The 23,099-nt window shown below is 38.0% G+C and overlaps 1 protein-coding gene across 4 annotated transcripts; it reads right to left on the reverse strand.

Moving 5' to 3' along the window:
- Positions 1–3,556: 3,556 nt before the first annotated feature.
- Positions 3,557–20,733, reverse strand: klhl21 (kelch-like family member 21). 4 transcript variants are annotated; one of them, XM_028452294.1, is made up of 6 exons: positions 12,342–12,494; positions 11,795–11,923; positions 9,423–10,488; positions 6,478–6,883; positions 5,338–5,410; positions 3,557–4,032 (listed from the first exon to the last, which is right to left on the reverse strand). In XM_028452294.1, exons 3-6 carry the CDS (start codon positions 10,447–10,449, stop codon positions 3,703–3,705), a joined length of 1,836 nt encoding a protein of 611 aa, XP_028308095.1. In that variant the 5' UTR covers positions 10,450–10,488; positions 11,795–11,923; positions 12,342–12,494; the 3' UTR covers positions 3,557–3,702. The 4 variants fall into 4 exon arrangements, with proteins under 4 accessions (XP_028308095.1, XP_028308098.1, XP_028308096.1 ...); XM_028452297.1 differs by having other exon boundaries at positions 11,795–11,948; positions 12,342–12,463; XM_028452295.1 differs by lacking the exons at positions 11,795–11,923; positions 12,342–12,494 and adding an exon at positions 20,591–20,733.
- Positions 20,734–23,099: the final 2,366 nt, after the last annotated feature.

The following is a 23,099-nucleotide window of genomic DNA, read 5'->3' on the forward strand; positions in this document are numbered from 1 at the left end:
GTCCAAGAAAACACATGACATGGGAGGACAGGAGTGGGAGAGCTGTGGGTCACCATAAGGGCAGCGCCCCATACTTTAGATGAAAAAATGGGAGAACAACAGGAGGAGAGGTGAGGTGAAAAGGCAGGCTTTAAACTGAGTTCCTTATTGGGGAGGACAGTATGAAACTAGGAAAAAAACCTCCTCAGCGTACGTGCACCAAAACAAAGCACAGTCACAGAAGAGCTCGAGAACATAGCACATGGGCAGTGGGGGGGGTGTTTGGAGTGGAGAAGAGGAAAGAATTTTCAGCTGCTGGGGGATGCGGGCATACAGCCTCTTCTGGGCGCTCCACTACGCCTTCCCTGTAGCTCGGACGCGAGGGAGGGCGGACAGACGGCCAATGAGGCATTGAAAATATAATCCCTTTGCTCCGTCTCTGATAGTCAGATGACGTGATGACCTTGAATAGATACAGTTCAGAAGCAAAGTTCCAGGTGGCTGTGGGGGGGGGGCAGGGGACAATGGAGTATCTGTCTGCAGAAAATTCCTGGTGATAAAATAAATGAGACAACTTTGAATGGCTGGCTTGAGAGCCAAAAAAAGATAATCAATGTGTTTTTGTTTCAGGCTAGATCAATTTCTGTAGCCTTGTGTCCTGATTCTCTCTGCATTAATCCAATAAAGTGGCCTTTAAACTTACAAGCCGGGCACTCAACTTCTCCAAGTTAGTTTCAATTCTGCGTAAACGATCCAAAAGCAGCTCCTGCTTGCTTTTGAGATCATTCAGTATTGAGAGCCCTACCCCATCCTTCAGAAATGACTGGCAGCATTCCCAAAACAGTTGCTAAAGTAATACGGACCTTGCAATAGGTCAGAAAGCTGCCAGCTCCAATCAGCAGCATGCCTGCTACCTTAAATCCAATCATAGATGTCTTCCATGTCTTTTAAGGAAAATATCGACAGACACACAACTCGTCAAAACAAAAGCAGCAGCAGGGACAGATACGGGTGGGAAGCAACGAAAAATGCCACCGCCTTCTCCGAGTAGCAGAAGAGAGTCCATGATAGAAATGTGATTAATATCAATAGAAATAATGTGCAATAGAATGCTCAATGACTTCACTGAACTCTATTGGAAACAAAATATGTTTATCCTTCCATATTTCAGTAAGTCTTAAAGCCTGAGAAGGTCAGTTTTCCTGCAGTGAAACCATGTTGAAATCTAAAAAAAAAATATATAAAATATTGACGGGTGATTTTCATCCGAGCAAACATATTTACATTATTTTCATAAAGTTGTGTTTGTCAGAGTGTCTTTGACTTCAGAATCTTCTCTGATGTTTTAGAAGGTGTGGATGTCACTCATCAATAGTATTTCCTAATTTTTCAGGTTTCTTTTATCATTTTGTTTGGCATGGCATAGTTGAAAACTCTAATTTGTCATGTATTTATTACTTTTTATTGGGTAAAAATCACCTGGTGTTAGTAATGTTACTAATTTTAACGATAGTTTTCTATTGGGTTAATGGGAAACCAATGACATTAGGTCATTCCCACATACAGGAGTGATGATGTAATTGTTTCAGAGCTTTCCTTTAATCACAGACTAGTTTAACGATGGAAGTTTGGAGGTTTATGGGACACACATTTCCATTTCGCTTTGTTTTTAATTTGCCCAGTACACAGTTGTATGAAGCAACAGGAAGCTGCCTTGGGTGTACTCCTGAATTTCAAATTAAAAGCCAGTATGTACAGTCTCCGATGCATGAAAACAAAGTCACACACACACATTACTCAACTTTGACCGTACGCTTTATTAACAAATCTGCATCTCCATCAAATCTGGTATGAAAACTAAATCAACTCTTCTGCATTGACGACAGCATAAAAACAAACATTCAAAAATATGACTTCATTTCAAGCAAAAATAGATATTTTACACATGAGCAAACTTGAGATTGTTTTGCACTTCCAGTTGTGTCTGACGACGACAGATGTTGTAAAACCACAAATCACTAAATCATTGTCCATAAATAAACACGAAAACAAGTAAAAAAAAAAACATCCACAACTATTCTTCATGCTCGTTCGTTCGCTGGTGGCGACAAAATACAAAAATATAAGAGTCGACATTAACATGCAAACAGTTCAAAATTGTACCGAAAAGTATAGAAAAATTAGTTAACAATGATTTCAACTATAGTTAAACTCAAATGTATGGAGCACTTTGCACGCACTAGTAAACTAAGTACATAAACTCCATATTTGAGCACTAGTAGCTCTTAAATAACTATGGCTGATATTAAATTAATATTCAAAGGGCATTTCATAGACGTTAGTTACAGTCGACACTAAAGGAGTCACTGTTTGATCTATTTTTCTTCCCTAAAACCAAAAAAACTTAGTAAAAAGTAGGATAGTAGTGTGTTCAGTGAGCTCTGTGCTGCCTCTTATCACAACCAAATAACAATAATTAAAACATCAACAATGAAATGTAAAACTGCAGTTTTCAAGACACAAACTATGCATTATTAAGTTTTCAATCCCTTAAAAAGTAAAAAAAAAAAAAAAAGAAGTCAAACACTAACAATATTCACTTTTTTCATACAAAGTGAGAAGAAGCTGTAGTCACATAAACACTGAACTTAAGGAAAAAACATACATTTCTACTTTTTCTTTTGAATTATTTCATATTTCGGGAAGTTTCTACAATCCTGTTAGACTTTAAATGTACGCTGACGTCTGCATATTCATGGGTTTAGCGCCGCTTCTTTGGCCTCCTGCTGTGATTGATGGATGGATGACAGACCTTTGTGTTGATGAGGTAACTTCATAATAAACTGGTGACGACATGGGAAGAGATGGATCATGTAGGCAACTTTTATCACCACAGGGGCCAAATTATCAACATTCATGTCAGAATGAGAATAATGACCAAAGGAAGAAGAAGAAGAAGAACAAGGGGTTTGTGTGCTTGTGTTGTTGTTTTGTGTATTTTATATTGCATTTTTCTAGTTGTTTTGTATATTTCTCAATGATTTTTGTAGTCGTCGTGGGTGATTTTGGAGTAATTTTTTGTGTTTTTGTAGAATTGTATATTTTCATGTCATTTTGTGTGTTTTTGTTTTCACTTTATATGTTTTATAGTTAATTTTTGTGCATTTTGTAGCCATCCTTCGTGTCTTTGGAATCATTTTGTGTATTTTTATTCATTCTACATTTTTGTAGTTGTATTGGGTATTTTTTTAAGTATGTGTATTGCTGTCATATTGTTATTTTTTTCAGTCATTTTGCGTAATTTTCCAATAATTGTTTTTGTTTGGTATTTTTGTTGTCATTTTATATGTTTTCTGGTAATTTTGGTGCATTTTTGTAGCCATCCTGCTGGTCTTTGTTGTTTGTTTTGCATTGTCGTTTTGTGTATTATTTATTGTTATTGTAGTAATTTTGGAGTCATTTTTGGAGTTGTTTTGTATATTGTCCATTATTTTTGAAGTCTTCTTGGGTATTATTGTTGTCATTTTAAATATTTTTTACTTATTTCGTGCACTTATTTCTGTAGTTGTCGTGTATGTTTTTGGAATAATTTGGCGTATTTCTACTGTCTTTTTGTGTATTTTGGGTGTTTTGTGTATTTTTTGGTAATTTTTATATTTTTGTTGTCATTTAGTGCATTTCATTTGCCACCAGTTGCCGGTGTCTGATGTAGGATGTGGGGGGTCAGAGCGCTGCATTTACGTCCTGGTTCTGGTTGAGGTTGTTGTTGAGGTTGTGGAGTGCCTGGTGCCGCTGGTGCCGGTGCAGATGGATGTCGTTGGACTCGGGTATGGTGGTGGGTTCGAAAGTGCTCGACACCAGAGGCATGAACTGTCGGAAGATGCTGACGCTGCCGTGCCAGAAGGTGGGCTGGGGGAGGTGTCCGGCCAGGGTCCAGGAGCGTGTGGAGGGGTCGTAGGCCTCCACCACGTCCGACAGCTCGAAGGTGTTGTCGTAACCGCCGGAGACAAAAAGCTTCCCACCGAGGGCGGCCACGCTGCCTCCTACGTGCACCTGGAAAAACACGGCAACTCAATCTGATGAGGAACGTTTTAACGTCTCACTTAGGATGGAATCTAAAATGTGGTTAAATGTTCCTTTAATTTTCAACTACAAAATGACCCTCATTTATCAACCTTGCGAGAAAACGGGCGTAAATCTGAGTCCACATTGTGTCGTACGACAGGACCAACATGTGATTCATGAAACATTAGTATTTGACCAATCCCACCGTACAAATAATCGGGTGTTGATAAATCTGGCGGCTGAATTCAATCGTCATTAACATGTTACGCCCTCCTGTTTCAGAGGCCCCGCCCACAAGAAAAGAAGCTTTTCCAAGATGGTAATCACCATCCTCACATCTGAGGGGGAGCAAAACAAAGATGTGCTTTTTGAATGTGTGAAAATATAAATTTAAAAATCAGTTATCAAGCAGGTGAAGTCTGCCCCCCTGTGTGCGCTGCGAACAACTTCACAGCAGAGACACACGGATATGACGTTTATAATCAGCATCAGTCCGCACGCTTTAGGCAATGAACATCACATTAAAATAAATTAACAATCAAAATGCTTTGTGTTTATTATGCCTTTAGCCAATTTCACCTATAATTCATCACATTTGTAAAAGATTAAAGAACTATTTACATTTAAAAGCATAAATGAGGTCCTTATTCCTCCATACAGTACATCATTCTCCAGTAACGCACATAAATGCACTTCTGCTCGGTAGCAGCATTTATTAAAGGGGTCATACGTTATTTTGTGAAAGGAAAACCCAAAAAGTGGTATCGGTCGTAGCGTGGGCTTATTTTAAATGTATTTCATTTTGTTTAAATCGTTTTAATAATCTGTTTTGATCTGTTCTGAATGTCTGTCAGCGTGTGCTTAAATGACAGCTGAGGCTTGTTGATATTGATATCTTATTTTCATTCTCAATCAGATTAGGCTGTTCTGAACATCTAATCCACTCAGATTTGCATACACGAGCTCAGACCCATCGTGAGATATGATCGTAGCGTACGATCATGTCCGAGTTGATAAATACCAAAGCTTGCAGGAATTTGGTGGAACACACGTCGTACGCTCAGATTTGAACGTATAAACGGTTGATAAATCAGGACCAATGAGTTTTGTCTGAAAAAACTCCAATCGATGAGGCAATAAACTTCACGTCATTTACAGACAAACTAAGTCTCCAGAGAATTCAGTGACAACACATTTATGTAACCTACGAATGTCACATGGTGAATTATGAGCTTTCAAAAGACTATAATTAGGGCCGTGTGTGATGACAGGGATCAGGCATTGAATACAAACCTGGGTCATTGGACTAATTTTATCCCACACGTTCTTCTGTGGATTGTAAACATCAACCTCAGCCGAGTCATCCCTGCAATAAGAAAGCAAGGAACACAAGTAGCACATTGTTAAATAAACCTGTGCATAAGAATGATGTGGTAAATAATCAGACTTTCTAGAACAGTGGTTCTCAACATTTTCAGCCCCCTGCGAACCCCAAAATAAAGGTTCCAGAGATCAGGGACCCCCACTGTAGCTGAAGGTGGTTGAACACAGACATGAACATTGAAGAACAGTCATGCGGAGACAGGACCATCTATAAGGGGGAATAAAGGGGGGAGATTTTTGGGGTCCATCCATAAAGTCAGTAAAATGATGGTCCATTGTTCTATGAATCTGTGATAACCACATTTATTTATTTATTCATCTGAATAATATCCACTGTTATCCAGGAACGTTTATTATTATTTGTGCCCTAGTATATAGTCATCTTAAAGATGTAAATCCTTGTTTTAATCAGAAATAAAATGAGTTAAAAGTGATCCAAAATGGTGGAATAGGTAGATAAATTGGGTTTTAAAAACCACAGAAAATTGGTTAAAAGTTGCAAAATAGAGTGACCGAAAACAGATGGAAAAAGTGGTAAAAAGGGTTCAAAGTGTCAATATTGGCATAAAAGTGGTAAAAAGGGTGCGGTTGGGGTAATGTAATTTAAAAAAAATAGGAACTATTAGTTTAAACTGGCAAATTGATAAATTGAATAAATTGTCAAAAATAAGCATGTAATATGGTGAAAAGAGGTTAAAAGTGACAATAATAGGTCAACATATGCGACATGAAGTGGTAAAACTGGTGGAAAGGGTTTATAAGTGCAGAAAATGTCTTGAAAGTGGCAGAAATGGGAGTAATGTAGCAAAAATGCATTAAAAAGAGCAAAATATGGCAAGGAAAAATGATGAAAATAGGTTAATATATGGCATGTTTGGTGTTGTTGTCATGACAGTGACACAAACAACAAATGATCAAGAAGTAATTCTGGAAAAAAATGTCTTAAGGGTCACCAGAAATTCTTGATGTGAAAATGGGGTCATGATCCAAAAACGGTTGGGAACCACTACTGTACACATTTCAAAGCACACACTTCCTGCTTCCTCTGACCTGATGAAGTAGATCAGACCGCTGAGAGTGACGGTCTTCGGCGTAAACGACCACGGCGGCAGCTGCCCACACTTGACCATGGACCATCGGTTGGCGTCTGCGTCATAGCTCTGGATGGCCATGGTGTCCTCCCCCGTGAGGGAGCCGATGGCGTAGAGGCGGCCGCTGCACGCCGTGGTGGAGCAGTTGTCCATGGCGTGCTCCATGGCGGGCAGCGCCTCCCAGCAGTCCAGGGCGTGGTCGTAGCGCTCGGTGCTGTCCGACGCCACCACGTACAGTTGGCCCTTCAGCACGCACGAACTGTGGTACTCACGCGGCTTCAGCATGGGCGACGCCTCCGTCCACTCGTTCACGCTGGACTTGTAGCGCCACACGCCGTCGTAGAGGCGGGAGCCGTCAGAGCCGCCTGGAGAACACGTTAAGATGTTTAAAATCAGTTTTATAGTGTTTTATAAACTCCACAATAAGATTATTCGTTTTTACATTAATTGAGTGAGTCGTAAGTAATAACTGGATCAACAAAAACCTTTTAGAAAAAACACAAATATATAAATCTGATGACGCTAAAGCTGGATATTGATTCAGATTTCTGCAATCGATTTGATTCACAATTCAATATGATTCAGTTAAGAATATTTCAGTCAGGGTTGGGGACAGTTACGGTGCATTTTTTAAATTACAATTATGTCCTCAATTATGCATGTTCAACTCAATTATGATTACGATGGCCGGGACATATTGATTGAGGAAAAACTTTGATATTTCACGATTTTGATTATTACACTTAACGATTACAAAACTAACATAATTATTTGCCATAAATGTTAACCTCTATTGTTTCAATATTAATACATACAACAACACTATGCATTCAAATGTTTGTAATTTTGAAATATTGTACTGCTCTTAATGTAAATATTCTGTGTAAAATCAATAAAAATACAGAATGTTAAAAAAATAAATAAATAAATAACAATTGAGAAAAAGGGATTATTTAAAAAAATAATACATGTATATATTTTTTTAATTATACATATGTTTTATTTGCTAAATAAAACAAACTTCCACGACTTAGGATATCTATAAAGAATAAAGCTTGGCACACAAGGAAAGTTGTTGCTCGCGGTCTTGAACGCAGCAAAAACACTTGGTAAACAAGCAAGGCAAGTTCAGTTCTCTTCTATGGGAACACTTTGGGTTTGATGATATCAATAATATCACGTGCAAGAAGTGTTTTGTGCAAAAGTCTTTAAAGAATATGTTTGACAGTATTTTGTCCACAAAATCAGTAACTTTTTGGTAAACAAATAATCGTTACAATAATCTGGATTTTAATTATGACTAAAATAATTGTGATAATAATTTTTAATACTTTATGAGACTTAAAACATAAACAACTTGGTTTCTACAGAAGTAAACAAAGCTGCAGCTCCTGCTACACTCAAAGCTGGGCTGGTATGTTTACCTAGAGCAGGAAATGTTTCTATCACGTACTTGTCATCCCATCCCATTGCAGTATGTGTTCCAAGCCTCATTAGACCTTATTCTCCATGAGAACAATACATTTTCTTCATATTAAAACAGCTGAATCAGTAGTTTACATGGATCATATGAAGGGTTACATGAACAAAACCTCCCTATCTTCAACTGTTTTTATTTCTGACAGTGAGACACTAAAGATATGGGCGTCCATCAGCGCCTTGAGTTAAACTCTACAGTGAAGCTGAGATGATTTATCACGGCTTCACACCTTTCAGACAAGGTCAGTCTGTGAATGTAGTGGTGACGATGAGGACTATATCAACGGTGTCCTGGAAGCACACCATGTCCTACTCAGAGCCCACGGTTTATTTATAAGCACTGCATTTCATAAGAAGACACATTTGGACAAACATGGATCACATCAGTACTCACTCATTCAATGTTGCACTGAATACAGCAATACTTCTTCAAATACCTTATAAAAACACGACAAAAAGTGTTCGAAATCGACTTTTAAAGTCTTTAACAAGGACGAAACAAAGGCAGAGATATAAAATACTCATCCTCTTATATTATTATGGGGGATTTTGATTCCTTCTCATCCAACTTTTAACTGTTAAATAACTTTTAACTTCATTTTGAGACAGTTTGAAGTACAATTCATCCCGTAACATCCAAATATTTGATTCAGGGTTTTACTGGTCAGGAACTGTGTTCCTGTTTGTAATCACAAGCCTCAAGACATTCATGAGATAAAATCATAGTGTGGGCCTCACTGATCAATAGATTAAAGCTCATTTGTAAAAGGTTTAAATTGCCGCTTGAACGTTTGTTTTCATCTCCATTGTTAACACTCCGTTCGGGTCATTCCATCATTTCAACAAATTTCCAGGACATCCCACACACTTTGGTCTAAAAAATTCCTATATAGTGATTATTTATGTGTAGATTATCGCATGCCAGATAACATGTATAGCAGATCTGTTTGTATATTCTGAAAGAATAGGTGGAGATGTATTACTATACCAAATTCAAGTTTCCCATGTAATGTAGTTCCTGAGATATCGTTAGCTAAAAATGAAAGAAAAATAAAAATGCACAAAAATCGACATGTACCCCCCTCACTAAATTGGCCATATCTCAAAAAGTATTCATTCGATCAAACTAAAGTTTTACAGTGTGGCTCTTGAATAATCACGGAAAAATTGGTAAAAATGTAAGAATTTTTTAGGACCGAAGTGTGTGGAATGTCCTGAAATTTATTTGAAATGACGTGAAATGAACCAGTGTCGATCAAAACAAACTCTCCAGCAGCAATTTAATCATTTTACATCTTTTTTTAAAGGAAATGATCTTGGATTTATTGATCTATGAGGCCTACATTTATTAAAAAAATGATTGTTTTCATAAGCTTTTAGATTATGTTACCACAAACCACAGATTGAGTAAAATTGCGCCCTTACCTGTGACATACATATCATTTCCGAGGGCAGCTATGCTGTAACCTCCTCCGAGGTGGTCGGGGAACTCTGCGAGGTAGCGCCACTGTCCAGTCTGAGGGTTGTAGCAGTCCACTGTGACCAGTTCATCACAGTCCTGGTCGCAGCCTCCGATCACGACCAGGATCTCTGCCAGTCCCGTGGAGGGTCGCGGTCGCATGCGGTGGCAGGGCCTGTCGTAGCGGTCGTATTCGCACGACTGGAAACTTCGTGCTTCGTTCACCATGCGAAGGCAGGTGGGAGAAAGGTAGACAAGAGGGTCGCTCTCCACGTGGGCCAAAAGGAAGAACCTCCTCACGAAAGGAAGTCGGACCTGCTGGAGGAGCTCGGGCCAGTAATGCAGTCTCCGTTTGAGATCGGCTTTTATCCAACGCACCGCGATTTGATAAACCGTCTCTTCCTTGTCCACGCAAAGATCATCGTCAGACACAAACTCCAGAAGTCGCTTCCACGGCAAACGCTCAAAGTCCATGCCTTTGGCTAGCTCCATGATGTTTTTTAGGACAAATCGACGGGCACTGGTTGCCAGTTCTCTGCAAGCGTACGCCTCTGCAAAGTCCTGAATATCCAAGCAGTTGGAAACGTCGAGACGCTGCTCCAGAAACGCACAGCAAGCGTCCTTCACCGAGGGGAACTGAAAGAGATCGGCCGTTTTCAGCAGGAGGTCCACGTTCTCCTGAGTCACAGTGACCCGCCCCGTGTAGCAGAAGTCCACCAGCAGACCAAGAAGTTCAGCCGACACCTCGTGCAGAACCACGCGGTCCATTGCACTCTCACGCAGGGTTCCCGCAAACATGGCCCGGAAGTAAGTGCTGGCGGCGGCCAACACGGTGCGGTGGCAGTGGAACTCGCGGCCCTCGGCGCAAAGGGTCACGTCGAAAAACTTCCGCTCGGCTCGGAGTTCATGGATCCCCCGAAGAAGGTTGAAGGCGTGGGCCGTGTCAAAGAACGGCAGGGTGGAGGGTTGTGTTTGTAAGACTGGCTTTTCCATCTCTCCTGTCCTGGGAATGCCTCACAATGAAGATTTCATCTATTAAATAAAAAAAGTAAAACAGAAACAAGTGAAAGTTTAGGATAATCTCAATTCCAGCAAGTTCTTTTTGAATAATATGTTAAGGTTTCATTAATTCATTATATTTCCTTGACTTCCGCGTAATAATTCCATTATGCGGAAGTCAAGGAAACATCAAAGTGACCAGCAGATGCCTCTGAAGAAGACTGGCAGTTGACAGTCAAAATATGTCAGGAGATCAAAGGAAATTTCCTGAAAAACGGTAGTCTGAATAAATGAAACCTTTACATATGAGGATAATTTATTAATTTTACTGTCGATCACAACCCAATCCCTCCCATCTGTGCACATCGTTCTGTATAAATAGATGTAAAAGAGGAACTAGAGTAGCTAGAATGCTCGTTCTTTTTGCTCCAGAAAGCTAAGACGTTTGCTTCCATCTTACGTCCCAATATGACACCAGTGAGATCACCCACCGCCGAGAAGCTTCAAAGGCTTGCTGTAGCAGTTTAGAAGCAGGTTGTACGTTGATATGAAAAAATGTACATATATATATATATATATATATATACATATATCGGTTAAAAAAATTGTATTTAGAATACATTTAAAAAAAACAAAACATTAATAATATTAGTATTTATTTATACAGTTTTATTTATCATTAACCAAATAGATTTCAGCGCTTTAATGTGTGATCAAAATACACCAAACCCTTAATTATAATAATTCCCCAACTGCTTTTTGGTTGTACATTGTTTACACTTCTATTTTATATTTTCATGTATACTTATTTTCTTATGTTAATATAACTATTGCTTTATTCTACATTTACATTTTATTCATGTATGCATTTTCTTTTACCTTTATTTATTTATTTATTTATTCAGTTCATTTCCGACATGGTTGCATTCACAGAAATTCATTTGACATTCAGAGCAAATTCACATCATTGTTTTTTTTTTTTTTTTTTTTTTTTTTTTTTCATGCCGGAAAGGGCGACGGAAAAAAGCATTATGCTTATCTAGATCCGTCCCCTAATTTGAACACAGACAATTTTACATCCAACCTCGTTTCTTCCCTTTTTTTTTTTTTTTTTTTTTTTTTTTTTGTGATGTGTTCTTGTCTGCAGTCATTGTTCCTGTTGTTACTCCTCATCACAGTCTTTTTCCCCCGTGTTTCCACGAGCTTTCTTTTCCAGTCGTTGTTTACGTTCCTCCAACTCTCCAAACGTGAAGTTCTTCTTCTCTCTGAGAACCTTCGTATCCTCTGAGAGTCGCCTCAGCTTACGATCCATCAGAAAGGCACATGCACAGACACATACCCCCATCATCAGCAGGCCAAAGATCATGACTCCTAGCAAATAGATGTCCTCCACATCCTCCACTTTCAGCTGGGAGAGACAGAGCATCTGGCTTCTCCCTCGTGCGTCCACGACGATTTACTTCCAGAGCTAATGTAATAAAAGTAATTTTACTCTGAGAATGAATAAAATATAAATTATATGTCATATTCAGAATTTGATCTGGTGTGCGTTGGTCATTATTTGCACGACGGGCCTGGACATAACTTCATATTTCTTGGTTTGAGACATTTGTGAATCAAAAAAGGAGCACCATAATTATTTAAACAAATATCATAACTACTTAGCAATGGATCATTTTAAAAGCATAGATGTTAAATAAACGTTTGATCAACCAAAGAAGGAACACAGAAACATCACAAACATAGCTTTAAAGCAATAAATGGCTCGACTTGAGACAAGCTCACCTCAAAGGAACCCCCTTTTAGAATACACTCAACTTAAAAGGTTAACAAAAAAAACACCTCAAACAACCTTAAAGCCTACGTGATCTTTAGTTTTTCCCTACCTGGTAAACCGTTTCAAGCTTCTTTCCAAACCAAACGTCCAACTCGTAGCAGTCTAGATATGACGACAGTCAACTGTGGTGGTGAGTGAGAGCAGCTCCTTATACTGGTGTTTAAAAAAGAGAGCTCGCTTGTGCTCTGGAGCTATAAATACACCCGCAGTGTCCATTTTCAGACAACGGTGGGGGGAAAACACCTAACACGCAGTCAGGAGAGCATGTCCCCCTCTCACTGGTATGCTTCTGTGAAAGTGGGATTTGAAAGGAGAGCCAGTTGAGCCTGGGCCTCCTTATCAGATTCATCACCACCAAAGAACCACAGAGCCAGAAAAGTGCTTTAGAGATTTGTTTTGATCAGACGATACAATCACAGTTTACTCCATTCACTGATTCAAACAGGAAACGACAAAACAACTGCTTGGATAAGCTTCCTGGGTTAGCTCCTTCTGCTAACTTCTTCTGTGTTCACTCTCGTTTGGGTCTCCAGAGAAAAACCCTCCATTGTTTCTGATTTAATCAACATTGATTGGGAAAAATTAAGAATGAGAGATTAAAAATGTTAAACATCTAGGGCCTCCATTTTTAATGGAAAAAAAAAAACAATTCAATTATTGAAGACGGCAAAAAAACGTTTTTATTTTTTTGTAATTTTTTTCTCTCTATTTAAAAGAAAGTGTCTATTTGTACGGTTGCCGTACAGACAACCTCGGTGCTATTGGTACGGTAACCCAAGTACACAAACGTAGCGTTTTAGGCTTAGGGTTAGGTTATAACCCAATATCGCAACAATTTTTAGTGTTAGGTTTAGGGTAGGGTTTAGTCTTAGTCACGCGACCTAAACTGACCAATGACTGACCTATCACGCGACCTCAACTGGCCAAATAAGGGCGCTGCGTACAAATAGAATGTCGGTATATTGATAAGGCAACCCTACAGATAGTCACTGCCTATTTAAAACCAGGCCCCAACATGACACAGAAATGCCTCTCATGCATGTTTTGGGACAATATCACACATTTACACGCTATTATTCACAGGAAAACAGGTGATTGAATGTCTAGAAACAATGGCTCTGATTTATCAACCATTCGTATGTTCAGATCTGAGCGTATGACGTGCGTACCACCATATTGTATGCTTAGTAAACTGCGTAGTTAAATTTTATTTAATGTGAAATACAATTAAGCCAAAACAGTATAACAGTAGAAGGTGCAAAACAGAAGTATACTCTGTATACAAAATATATAGATAAATAAATACATATAACCTGAGTTAAAGATAGATTTTGATTATTTTTAATTAATTTATTCTTTGAAGCATTAATATTATTTTTTTCATGTATACATGTTTTAATTTTAGTGAGGTTAGTACACATTCAGACTGAGCCATAAATGCAATGGGACTAATAATTTGAATAATAATTTATTTTGGGGTTTCGGTTTTCGGCCAAGAATTTACATTTCGGTGCATCCCTACATTTTTCATTGTTTGGTTCATTTTTTTTTTTAATTTTCCGCTCCTCTGAGGTGCTGTCATGTTTCCCAACATGAGAACCACTGTGTCATCTAATCGTTAACGTACACGTGTCTTTTCATTAGTGTACACTATGAGATGTGACGCCTATTTTAAGATTTTATATCAAGTATCAGTTAGTCACCGAAGCAGAAGAGTAACAAACAGGAAGTGGCAATAATAAACGTTGATCTAAGCAACTAATCCAGAGGTGACGGTAACTTCTAAAAATAATCAAGTGGTGTATTCTTACTGGGATTTCTCTAAAGGTTGTGATGAAGCCACATGTTCTCTCTGCTTAAAGGATCTGGTAAACATTCCATGGAATTCCGTATAACCCTGCTGATAAACCGTCCGAGCAGGCTGTGGTACAGAGAAATAGGACCTCATTCATGCTTTTAAAATGTAAATTGTACCTTAAATATTTACAAATGTGTTGCAGTATTTAATCAGTAATGTGATGAATTATTGGTGATATTGGCTGAAGGCATAATAAACACTGAAGGGACAACACTTTGTCATTTTTAAGTTTTCTTTTCCAAGCGTTTTGATCCTTCATTTTTTTGAATGTGATATTTATTGCTTCAAGCAAAGGCTGATATAAACGTCATATCCGTGTGTCTCCAGGATCTCTGCTGTGAAGTTGCTCACAGCGCACACAGGGGGGTAGACTTCACCTGCTCAGGGAGCTGATCCTCTTCCGAAGAGCATTTAAATGCGTTTCTTTAAGTCAAATTTTCTCTGATGTGAGTATACCGATTTTCATCTTGGAAATGTTTCTTCTCGTTTGACCTCAGTGTGCAGGACCTCCGAAACAGGAGGCCATAACATGTTAATGATGATCGAATTCAGCTACAACATTTATCAACACGCGATCATTTGTATGTTGGGATTGGTCAGATACGAATGTTTCATGAATCACACTAGTGATCGATTCATCGGTTGATTTTTGCGTGTTTTACGTTTATCGACATCGGCCGATGTGCGCTGCTGCATTCACCGATCCACTTTATAAACAGAGCAGCTGCTCCGTGTTGCTGGAGACAGGCTGCAGAGTGCAGAGCCCCTCCCACCATAAGCAGAGCGTCAAGCAAGCTCTTCAACCCCAAAGGCAAGTTTTAAACTTTCAAAGCATCTTTTAACTGTTTAACTTAGAGTTGTTCTGTGGGTCGTTGTGTCACAGTTGTAGTTAACGAGCAGCTGGCTGGAGGTTTGGAGTGTGTGTGTTTCTTTCTCTCTCCCTATGCTTCTCACTCAGCTCTGAGAAGAAATTTTTAACTTTGAGAAACAGTTAACTACTTGTTTGAATATTTATTCTTGTTAATGTTAATGCAATTTAGAACAAAAACTTGAACAGTTTGTTGCTTAATGCGCATCTGACATCACGTTATTTTCCTCTGTTAGTTTATGTTCTGGGTTTGTGTTGGAATGGACTATTATTCATGGTTTCTTTTTGTGTTTAATACTATAATTATATATCGTTATACTCAATAATCCTGTTAATAAAATATACCTTCAGTCAGGCCAACATTTGTCAAAGCTATATTCAGGACAAGGACGTATCTTTCATAATATTTCATGAGATGTCTCACTCTATTTTTTGCTTGTTCTGGTTCTACATCCCCTGTTTTTATAATTTGTTAAATATTTTTTACTTGGTGTCATTCTACCTCGCCTTTGTTCATTTCAATAAATGTTACTTTTTTAATTGAAATTTGTACCATTTGTTATCAACATTGTGTAATTTTCATGATGTAAATTGAGGGAGCAAAAGTAGTATAGGCTCCAAATATGGGCTCAAGAAAATCGGCAGTCCGTATCGGTCATCGGCTAAGGCTGATGGAAAAAAAACCCATATCGGTCGATCCCTAAATCACACGTTGGTCTTGTCGTACCACACAATATGAACTCAAATTTGCACCCGTTTTCAGTGTAACTGATTGGCTAAACTGCCTGTGAGCTCCCTCCCCTCCTGCTGCTAAGCAGGGGGAGGTGCCAGGTGGAAGCCCCTCCCATCTGTGAGTGTGCACACCTGATTCTTATAATGATTCTAACCTGTCTGTGGTTGTGAGCTGGAGCAATGGCAGTGCTTGCTTAGCAGCTTACAGTGAAAAGAGTTATTTCCCCTCAATTGAGACTTTTTACAAGTTTGGATGGAGAGCTGGTAAGAACCTCACAATATAGCCACGGGTTTTATATAAAACTTCTGTTTGTGGGACGATGCATTCAAAAGTAATCTGGAAACTTGGACTTTAACATTGTTTGGCATGGACACTTAAGTTGAATGCAGTTCTTGTTCATTTATGTTGATTAACTGTAAAGTTTGGCAAATTGTTGTTTGTGTAATTCAGAAGTACAAGGAATGTTTATTGGGTTTGATGTACTTGTTTAATTTATAGATTTACTAAACTTATTTAGAGTGACATAAGTTAACTGCGTAGTTAAAACTATTTTTGTTTAATGTGAAATACAATTAAGCCAAAACAGTATAACAGTAGAAGGTGCAAAACAAGGGGAAAACAGAAGTATACTCTGTATACAAAATAGATAAATAAATAAATACATATAACCTGAGTTAAAGATAAATTGTGATTATTTTTAATTGATTTATTCTTTAAAGCATTAATATAATTTTTTTCATGTATACATGTTCTAATTTTAGTGAGGTTAGTACACATTAATAATTTTACGGAACTTTTTGAGGAAAATTGCAAGAAAAAATTGCGTTCTTTCAACAATCTTAAAATGTAAAATGATGGCATTCATGTGATATAACTAAGCATTGGCAAACTGAGCCATGGCAAATGTGGAATTTGTGTTTGTGTTTTTGGAGGGGGGCAGAAATATCTATGATTTAAATATGGTGGTAATTTTACACAAAGATTCATGTTTTCTCTGTCTTTTACTTTCTCCTGTGGGACGAATTGTGTCAACCTCAAGGCCCATTAGAGCAGGGGTTCTCAAACGTGGGGTCAGGACCCCATTTTGGGCTCGCGAGACACTGGGAGAGGTTCAGCAGATGCCTCCACGAAACTGAGAATATTTTTTTGACAATTTGAGCCCATTTTTGCTTATTTTTAACCTATTTTCATCACTTTTTCTTGACATGTTTTTGCTCCTTTTAATGCATTTTTGCTACATTACTCCCATTTCTGCCACTTCTCCTTTTCTACACGTTTCCACTTTTACGATTTGTCATGCCCATTATTTGCAAGTTGAAACTAATTGTTCCTACTTTTTAAATTTCATTACCCCAACCCCCCTTCCCTCCCCCCATTTCTGCCCCCTTTAAGCCAATATTGACACTTTGAACCCTCTTTACCACTTTTTTTTTGGCCAACCTAATTTGCAACTTTTAACCAATATCTGTGGTTTTTAAAATCCCATTTCACCACCTTTTCCGCCTTTTATGGTTACTTTTAACCCATTTTATTTCTGATTAAAACAAGGATTTACATCTTTAAGATGACTATATACTTTGGATATATTATTCCAAAAAATGTCACCAAATCAAATACAAATTGGTCACAAAATTAAGGAAATTTAAGTGACGATCCTGCAAGAACTGGAATTTGTCATTTATTGCTTGGATTGTGTTGGTGCCATACATACTTTCTTTTTTAATATAATTTATAGGTGAAAGTGCAAACTAGTTAACATGAATGTTGAGATTACTCATTTTCCCGTCTAAAATCTGTGGCCCACTTGACATCAATCTGTTCTGTATTTATTCGGTCGCTAAGACTGAACTGATATGAGTTTAAAATCCCTGCTCTAAAGGGCCGGATTTGGCCCCCAGGCCTTAAGTTGAACACCTTATGTAGTGGTTCAAGGAGCTTTACAAAGGATCAACATGCACTGAAATTCACCACCGCTGTGGAGCTGAATGGAGTTGGACTGGAGAGATGATGCCAACCTGTGATCCTTTCACACAGACATTTATGCAATTTCTCACTCCCACCACGATCTACTTCAAAGGCAGGAAAAGGTTTTACATCTTGTCTGACATGTAAAACCTTTGAGCAGCGCTGGCCTAAATTCAAAGTGTTGAGCAACTTAAAGCTGGAGTGTTAGCGTAGCATCTCTGAGAAAACATGACCAACATGTTTCCTCTCAAAATAAAGAGAGAAATAGAGATGTGTTTATGAAAATTAACTGACACAGTGTCAGGCTAGCGTAGGAACTGTTTCACAGTTTACACTTTTTGGGTTTATTGTCTTTCCTTAAAAAAAAAACTTTATCGGTGTTCTCGTCAGCGCAGTTGAGTGCCTTGCCCAAGGACACAACGACAATGACTTGGGTAAAGTGGGATTTGAACCACCGACCCTTCGGTTATCGTAGGGCTGGGCAAAAAAAATCTACTTAATCAATTAATTGAATTTGTAGATAAAAACAATTTTTATTTTGCAAATTTAAGTTTTTAAAAAAATTAAATAAAAATTATTTTTTTTACCACCATAGTGACTTTTTTGCGTTCCAATGTGAGCCCGCCCCCTCTTTGTTTACATTTGTTTACCCTTTGAGTAGGCTATATGTGTGCCACAGGCATGTTCAATTTTTTACTGGCACTATGCTGAGATTTTATTAATTTTTTAATTGTAATGTTATAGATTATGTAGTTATCTGATTTACTGTGAAGTTGCTGTTGCACTTTTACTTAAACCTGGTTAAAGCTTGAAATTGTTGAATGACAGAGAATCATTTACTTTTTATTTTGGGATTGTTCTATGCATTTTAACTCTTGAGGACAATCACAGCAATGAAGTTGTACTTTTGACAATATATCTGATGTCTGCAGTCGTTTTTAAGTGCATTGGAAAAAAAAAATTATCGAAAAATTGAATTGAAACTCTAATTTTTTCTTTAAAAAAAATCGGAGATTTTTTTTTTTTTTTTAGGCAAACTCGCCCAGCCCTAGGTTATTGGACGACCCACTCTACCACTGAGCCACGGTTGTCGTATGATCTAATATCGGTATGGTATCGGACACCCCTAGTTTAAAAAAGTGTCTAGAGGTACGTTAAACGTAGCCATAGCCCCTGGGACTGTGGGTACGTTTCCAGACCTTCACCATGCCAGCATGACACACAATTTTTCCTCCTTCCGCTAACGTGGGTTCAAATCCCACTTTTGTCATATATATTTTTTCATTTTAACATATTTAACACAGCAAATTCCACTTTTAAAAATACATATCCAACAAAAATAAACATTTTAGGGTATTTCCTATTGCTAAAATAAAAAGGTTAGCGGGGTAGCTATAAAATAAATGAGTTAAAATACAACTATCACGTGACCTAAACTGGCCAATGAGGGCACTGCGAATGCATAGAATGGCAGTCTATTGATACGTTTAACGTATCCATAGCTACAACGGCCTTTAAACAAACACTTTTCTCATTCATTTTAGTCATAGTTTTTGTCACCCAGATTTCGTTTGCACTGAGGTCAGACACAGACATGGGCAACTGGTCATGCAGCCCTCCGTCTAATTTTGTGCGGCCTTCACAGTAGATGCACAAAATTACAAACAAAATACACAAAAAAAATTACAATAAAAATGCGGAAAAGTTTAAAAAAAAAAAACACAAAAGGACAAAAAGTACACAAGAGGACTAGGGCTGGACGATATGGACCAAAACTCATATCTTGATATTTTTTTCTCAAAATGGCGATATATGATATAAAACTAAATATTTTTTAACTCAATGAAGTACATTTTCTGATGCAAAATGCCACACAGGCACATTTATTAACAAACCGATGCACAATATGTTCCACTTTTGGCTTTTTCTTCTCTGAGGGACAGCATGTGTGAGTGAGCTCTGTAGTGTGGCTTGTTTTGGGGAAGGTCTGGGTTAGAACGCACTCAGTGATCCATCTAACTGTGTTTTTCATGTTGTTCTGATAAGTAGCAAAAGCAACGACTGCTAAAACGAGTATTTTGATACAAAATAAGCTTTAAAATAAAAATATATTGTTATAGGCGATATTGCAACTTTCAATATCGCCAAAATAGAAAACTCAATAACTTGAATCTCGATATATCGCTCAGCCCTACCCTCAAAATTAAAAAAAATAAAACACATGAAATGACAATAAAAATACATAGAAAAGTTTATAAAAAGCACACAATAATCACATAAAAATATACAGAATGTGGCCCTCAGAGCAGAAAATCGCATTTCGGTGTGATTATAGCTGCCCATGTCTGATTTAGTGAAAAAGTTTAAAAGATAATGAAAAGTAAGTGGTGAAAAAACTAATATAGCATTTATTATTAAGCTTCTTCTTTCTTGTCCGTGAACCAGTCTGTACTCATTGCTCATGTATTTTCTTCCTGGCCATAAATTCCTGTTATTCCTGATCCTGAATCACAGTTGGAAAGTAATCAATCAAAACCATGTGCATTGATCATGATGTGCAGCATCACTTTTAATCTATATTTATTAACACAAAGACGATCCAGGTGCTGAAATACAACCTAAACAACGTCCTACCTCCACAGGTAACAACCAGTCATTTATTCAACGACAAACCAATCGAGCTGTTCTCAGTGAAACAACAAAACCAGTCGAAGAATGACAGTATAACAAAATTATAATGTAAATATTCTCTGTTTATGGACCTACATATCTTTCCCATGACGTCACGATGCGACCGCAGGCTACAACAGTCCGCAGCAAACAAACAGCATTAATGTATTCATTTCCGACACGAACTGAGTTAAAATCTCTCACCAGTGTGTGTCGTCGGTGGGTAAAGGTGACGTTAGAGAGTGAGAGCCGGGGAAATGTCAGAAATGAAGGAAAAGTTAAAGTTTGAAGCCTTGGCTCTGCCTGCTTTTCTCTGCGCCATGACAGTACGGGAACCCGTGCTGCATTCAGGGACAGTCGGAGATTTCAGCTTCAACAGGGATACACAGATGTTAACAGTTGTGGTCAGACAGTCACACAGTCGATTTTAAAGGAACATGACTGGAGATGACTAAATGACATCGCCGTTTTTTTTTCTGCACATGCTGTCAAAGGTCAACACTACAAGAAGTGCAATCATTATGAGACAGCAATGCATGTTTTGTTATTGCAATAAAATAAATTGCTTTATTTTATTGCTTTAAAATAAATTGCAATAAAATAAATACAATAAAATAAATTGCTTTATTTTATTGTTTAATTGTGACCATCACCAGCACTCCCTAAGGAAGGGTAAGAAATCTTTTATTATTGGGAGGATATAAAAAGGGAGAGCAGTGTTACACCTAGGTGGGGATGGAGGGGGAGGGGAAAGGGAGCAGGAAGGAGAGATTCAAGGTAGGAAATAGAAAGGGTGGGGAAGAATAGATTATTTTACAGTGTGGGTGAGATGTGAAGTTGTAGAACATATTGTGCTTATTATGTTGTGTATTCAAGCCAGTATAGTGAAAAGTGTGAAGCTTAGCTATAATGGTGGTGGCTGTGGACAGGGGGAATGAGTGAATGGTAGTACCTAAAGCAGGTATTTGGGATTAACGTGTCTAAAGTTAAGCCCAGTATGAGTTTTATCCCACATCCCAAGGCGTGCCAGTGCATCGTAGACCAGTGTATGTGCAAAAACCACTACTGCAAACCCAGGAAGTGCCCCGGGCCCGCAGATGCAGCCAGGCCAGCAGAAAGAGGACATCCACGCGTTTCATAGATCATAGATATGATTGTGGGCGTAACTTCCTGTTACACACATTTCATTCATTCACAAAAATGGAAGTAGCAGAAGATCAACACAACTGTCATTTATGTCCCGGTACAATTTTTTCATTTCTGATAGATACCGATATTGCAGCCTTGCGTATTGGCCGATACCGATATTGATGCAATGTCAGCATGAATCATACATACTTTTATTACTTTTTTTGTTTAATTTTTTAGTGTGGAATGTTAGAAAAGACTTGATCAAGTGATGATACCTAGAAGAGAACAATAGTCAAGGGAAATTTATTTGTATAGCACATTTCATGCACAAGGCAACTCAGTGTGTTTACATGATGATGAATGCCTTTATTGTCATTGTACACATGTACCATGAGATTAAAAAACATTCAACTGTTTAAAATCAATAACATTTAAAATCATCAGTAAAATCAGATAAAATCATCAACAAACACATTACATCATCAACAACATGACCAAAAATCTCTCTCTCAATCATATGCAGTAGAGAAAAAGTGTCTTTAACTTTGATTTAAAAATGTTCACATATGATGCTGACTTCAGCTCTGCTGCAGTTTGTTCCACTTCTTTGCAGCATAACAACTAAACACAGCATCACCATGTTTACTGTGAGCTCTGGGCTCCACTATCTGACCTGTGTCCATAGATCTGAGAGACCTGCTGGGTTCATACCTGACTAACATGTCACTGATGTATTCTGGACCAAACCCATTCACACATTTATAACCAGCAGAAGAACTTTACAGTCTCCTCTGAGGCTGACTGGGAGCCAGTGTAAAGACTTTAAAACTGGACTAATGTCTTCTGATCTCTTTATTCTGGTTCAGACCTGAGCTGCAGCATTCTGAACCAGCTGTAGATGTTTGATGAAGACCATTACAATAGTCCAGTCTGCTGGAGATAAAAGCATGGACCAGTTTCTCCTGATCTTTCTGAGTCATTAAACCTTTAACTATGGAGATGTTCTTTAGGTGGTGGAAGATGTTTTTGTGATAGATTTGATCAGATCTGAGTCAATCAGAACACCAAGGTTTTCAACTTGGTCTTTAGCTTTTAAAGATCCAGACTCAGATACTTGTTGATAGCAGTCCTCTTTTCCTTGTTACCAAAGACAGTCACCTCCATCTTGTCATGGTGTAGTTGAAGGAATAGTCAGCAACAGTATGAGAAAAACTGACTCATTTATAAACCAATTGTTTTCATTAATTTTAACCTTAAACATAATAACTACAGTATTCTACAACTGAATAAAATAAATAAAAAATGAATTGGAAAAAATAATAATAAAAATGCCATGGCGAGTTTATCCCTCCTGACCTTTGACCTAATGCGGATGAACTGAACCAGAGTGTGAAAAGGTTTATAAACGGAGCAACACAAACTCTATAATTTTATTACGTTGGCTCATTACTGCCTCTGAGGTTGGGAGAAGAATTGCAACGTTGGGCAGCAAAAAAGTCTGAACTATTAATAAATGTGCTTAAATAAAATCCATGTCTTTGTAAATTCCCTGCACGGCTCAGACGTCAGCCTGTGGAGGACA

Source organism: Gouania willdenowi, chromosome 7 (assembly GCF_900634775.1).
Source record: "Gouania willdenowi chromosome 7, fGouWil2.1, whole genome shotgun sequence".
In the NCBI taxonomy this organism is placed as follows: Eukaryota; Metazoa; Chordata; class Actinopteri; order Blenniiformes; family Gobiesocidae; genus Gouania; species Gouania willdenowi.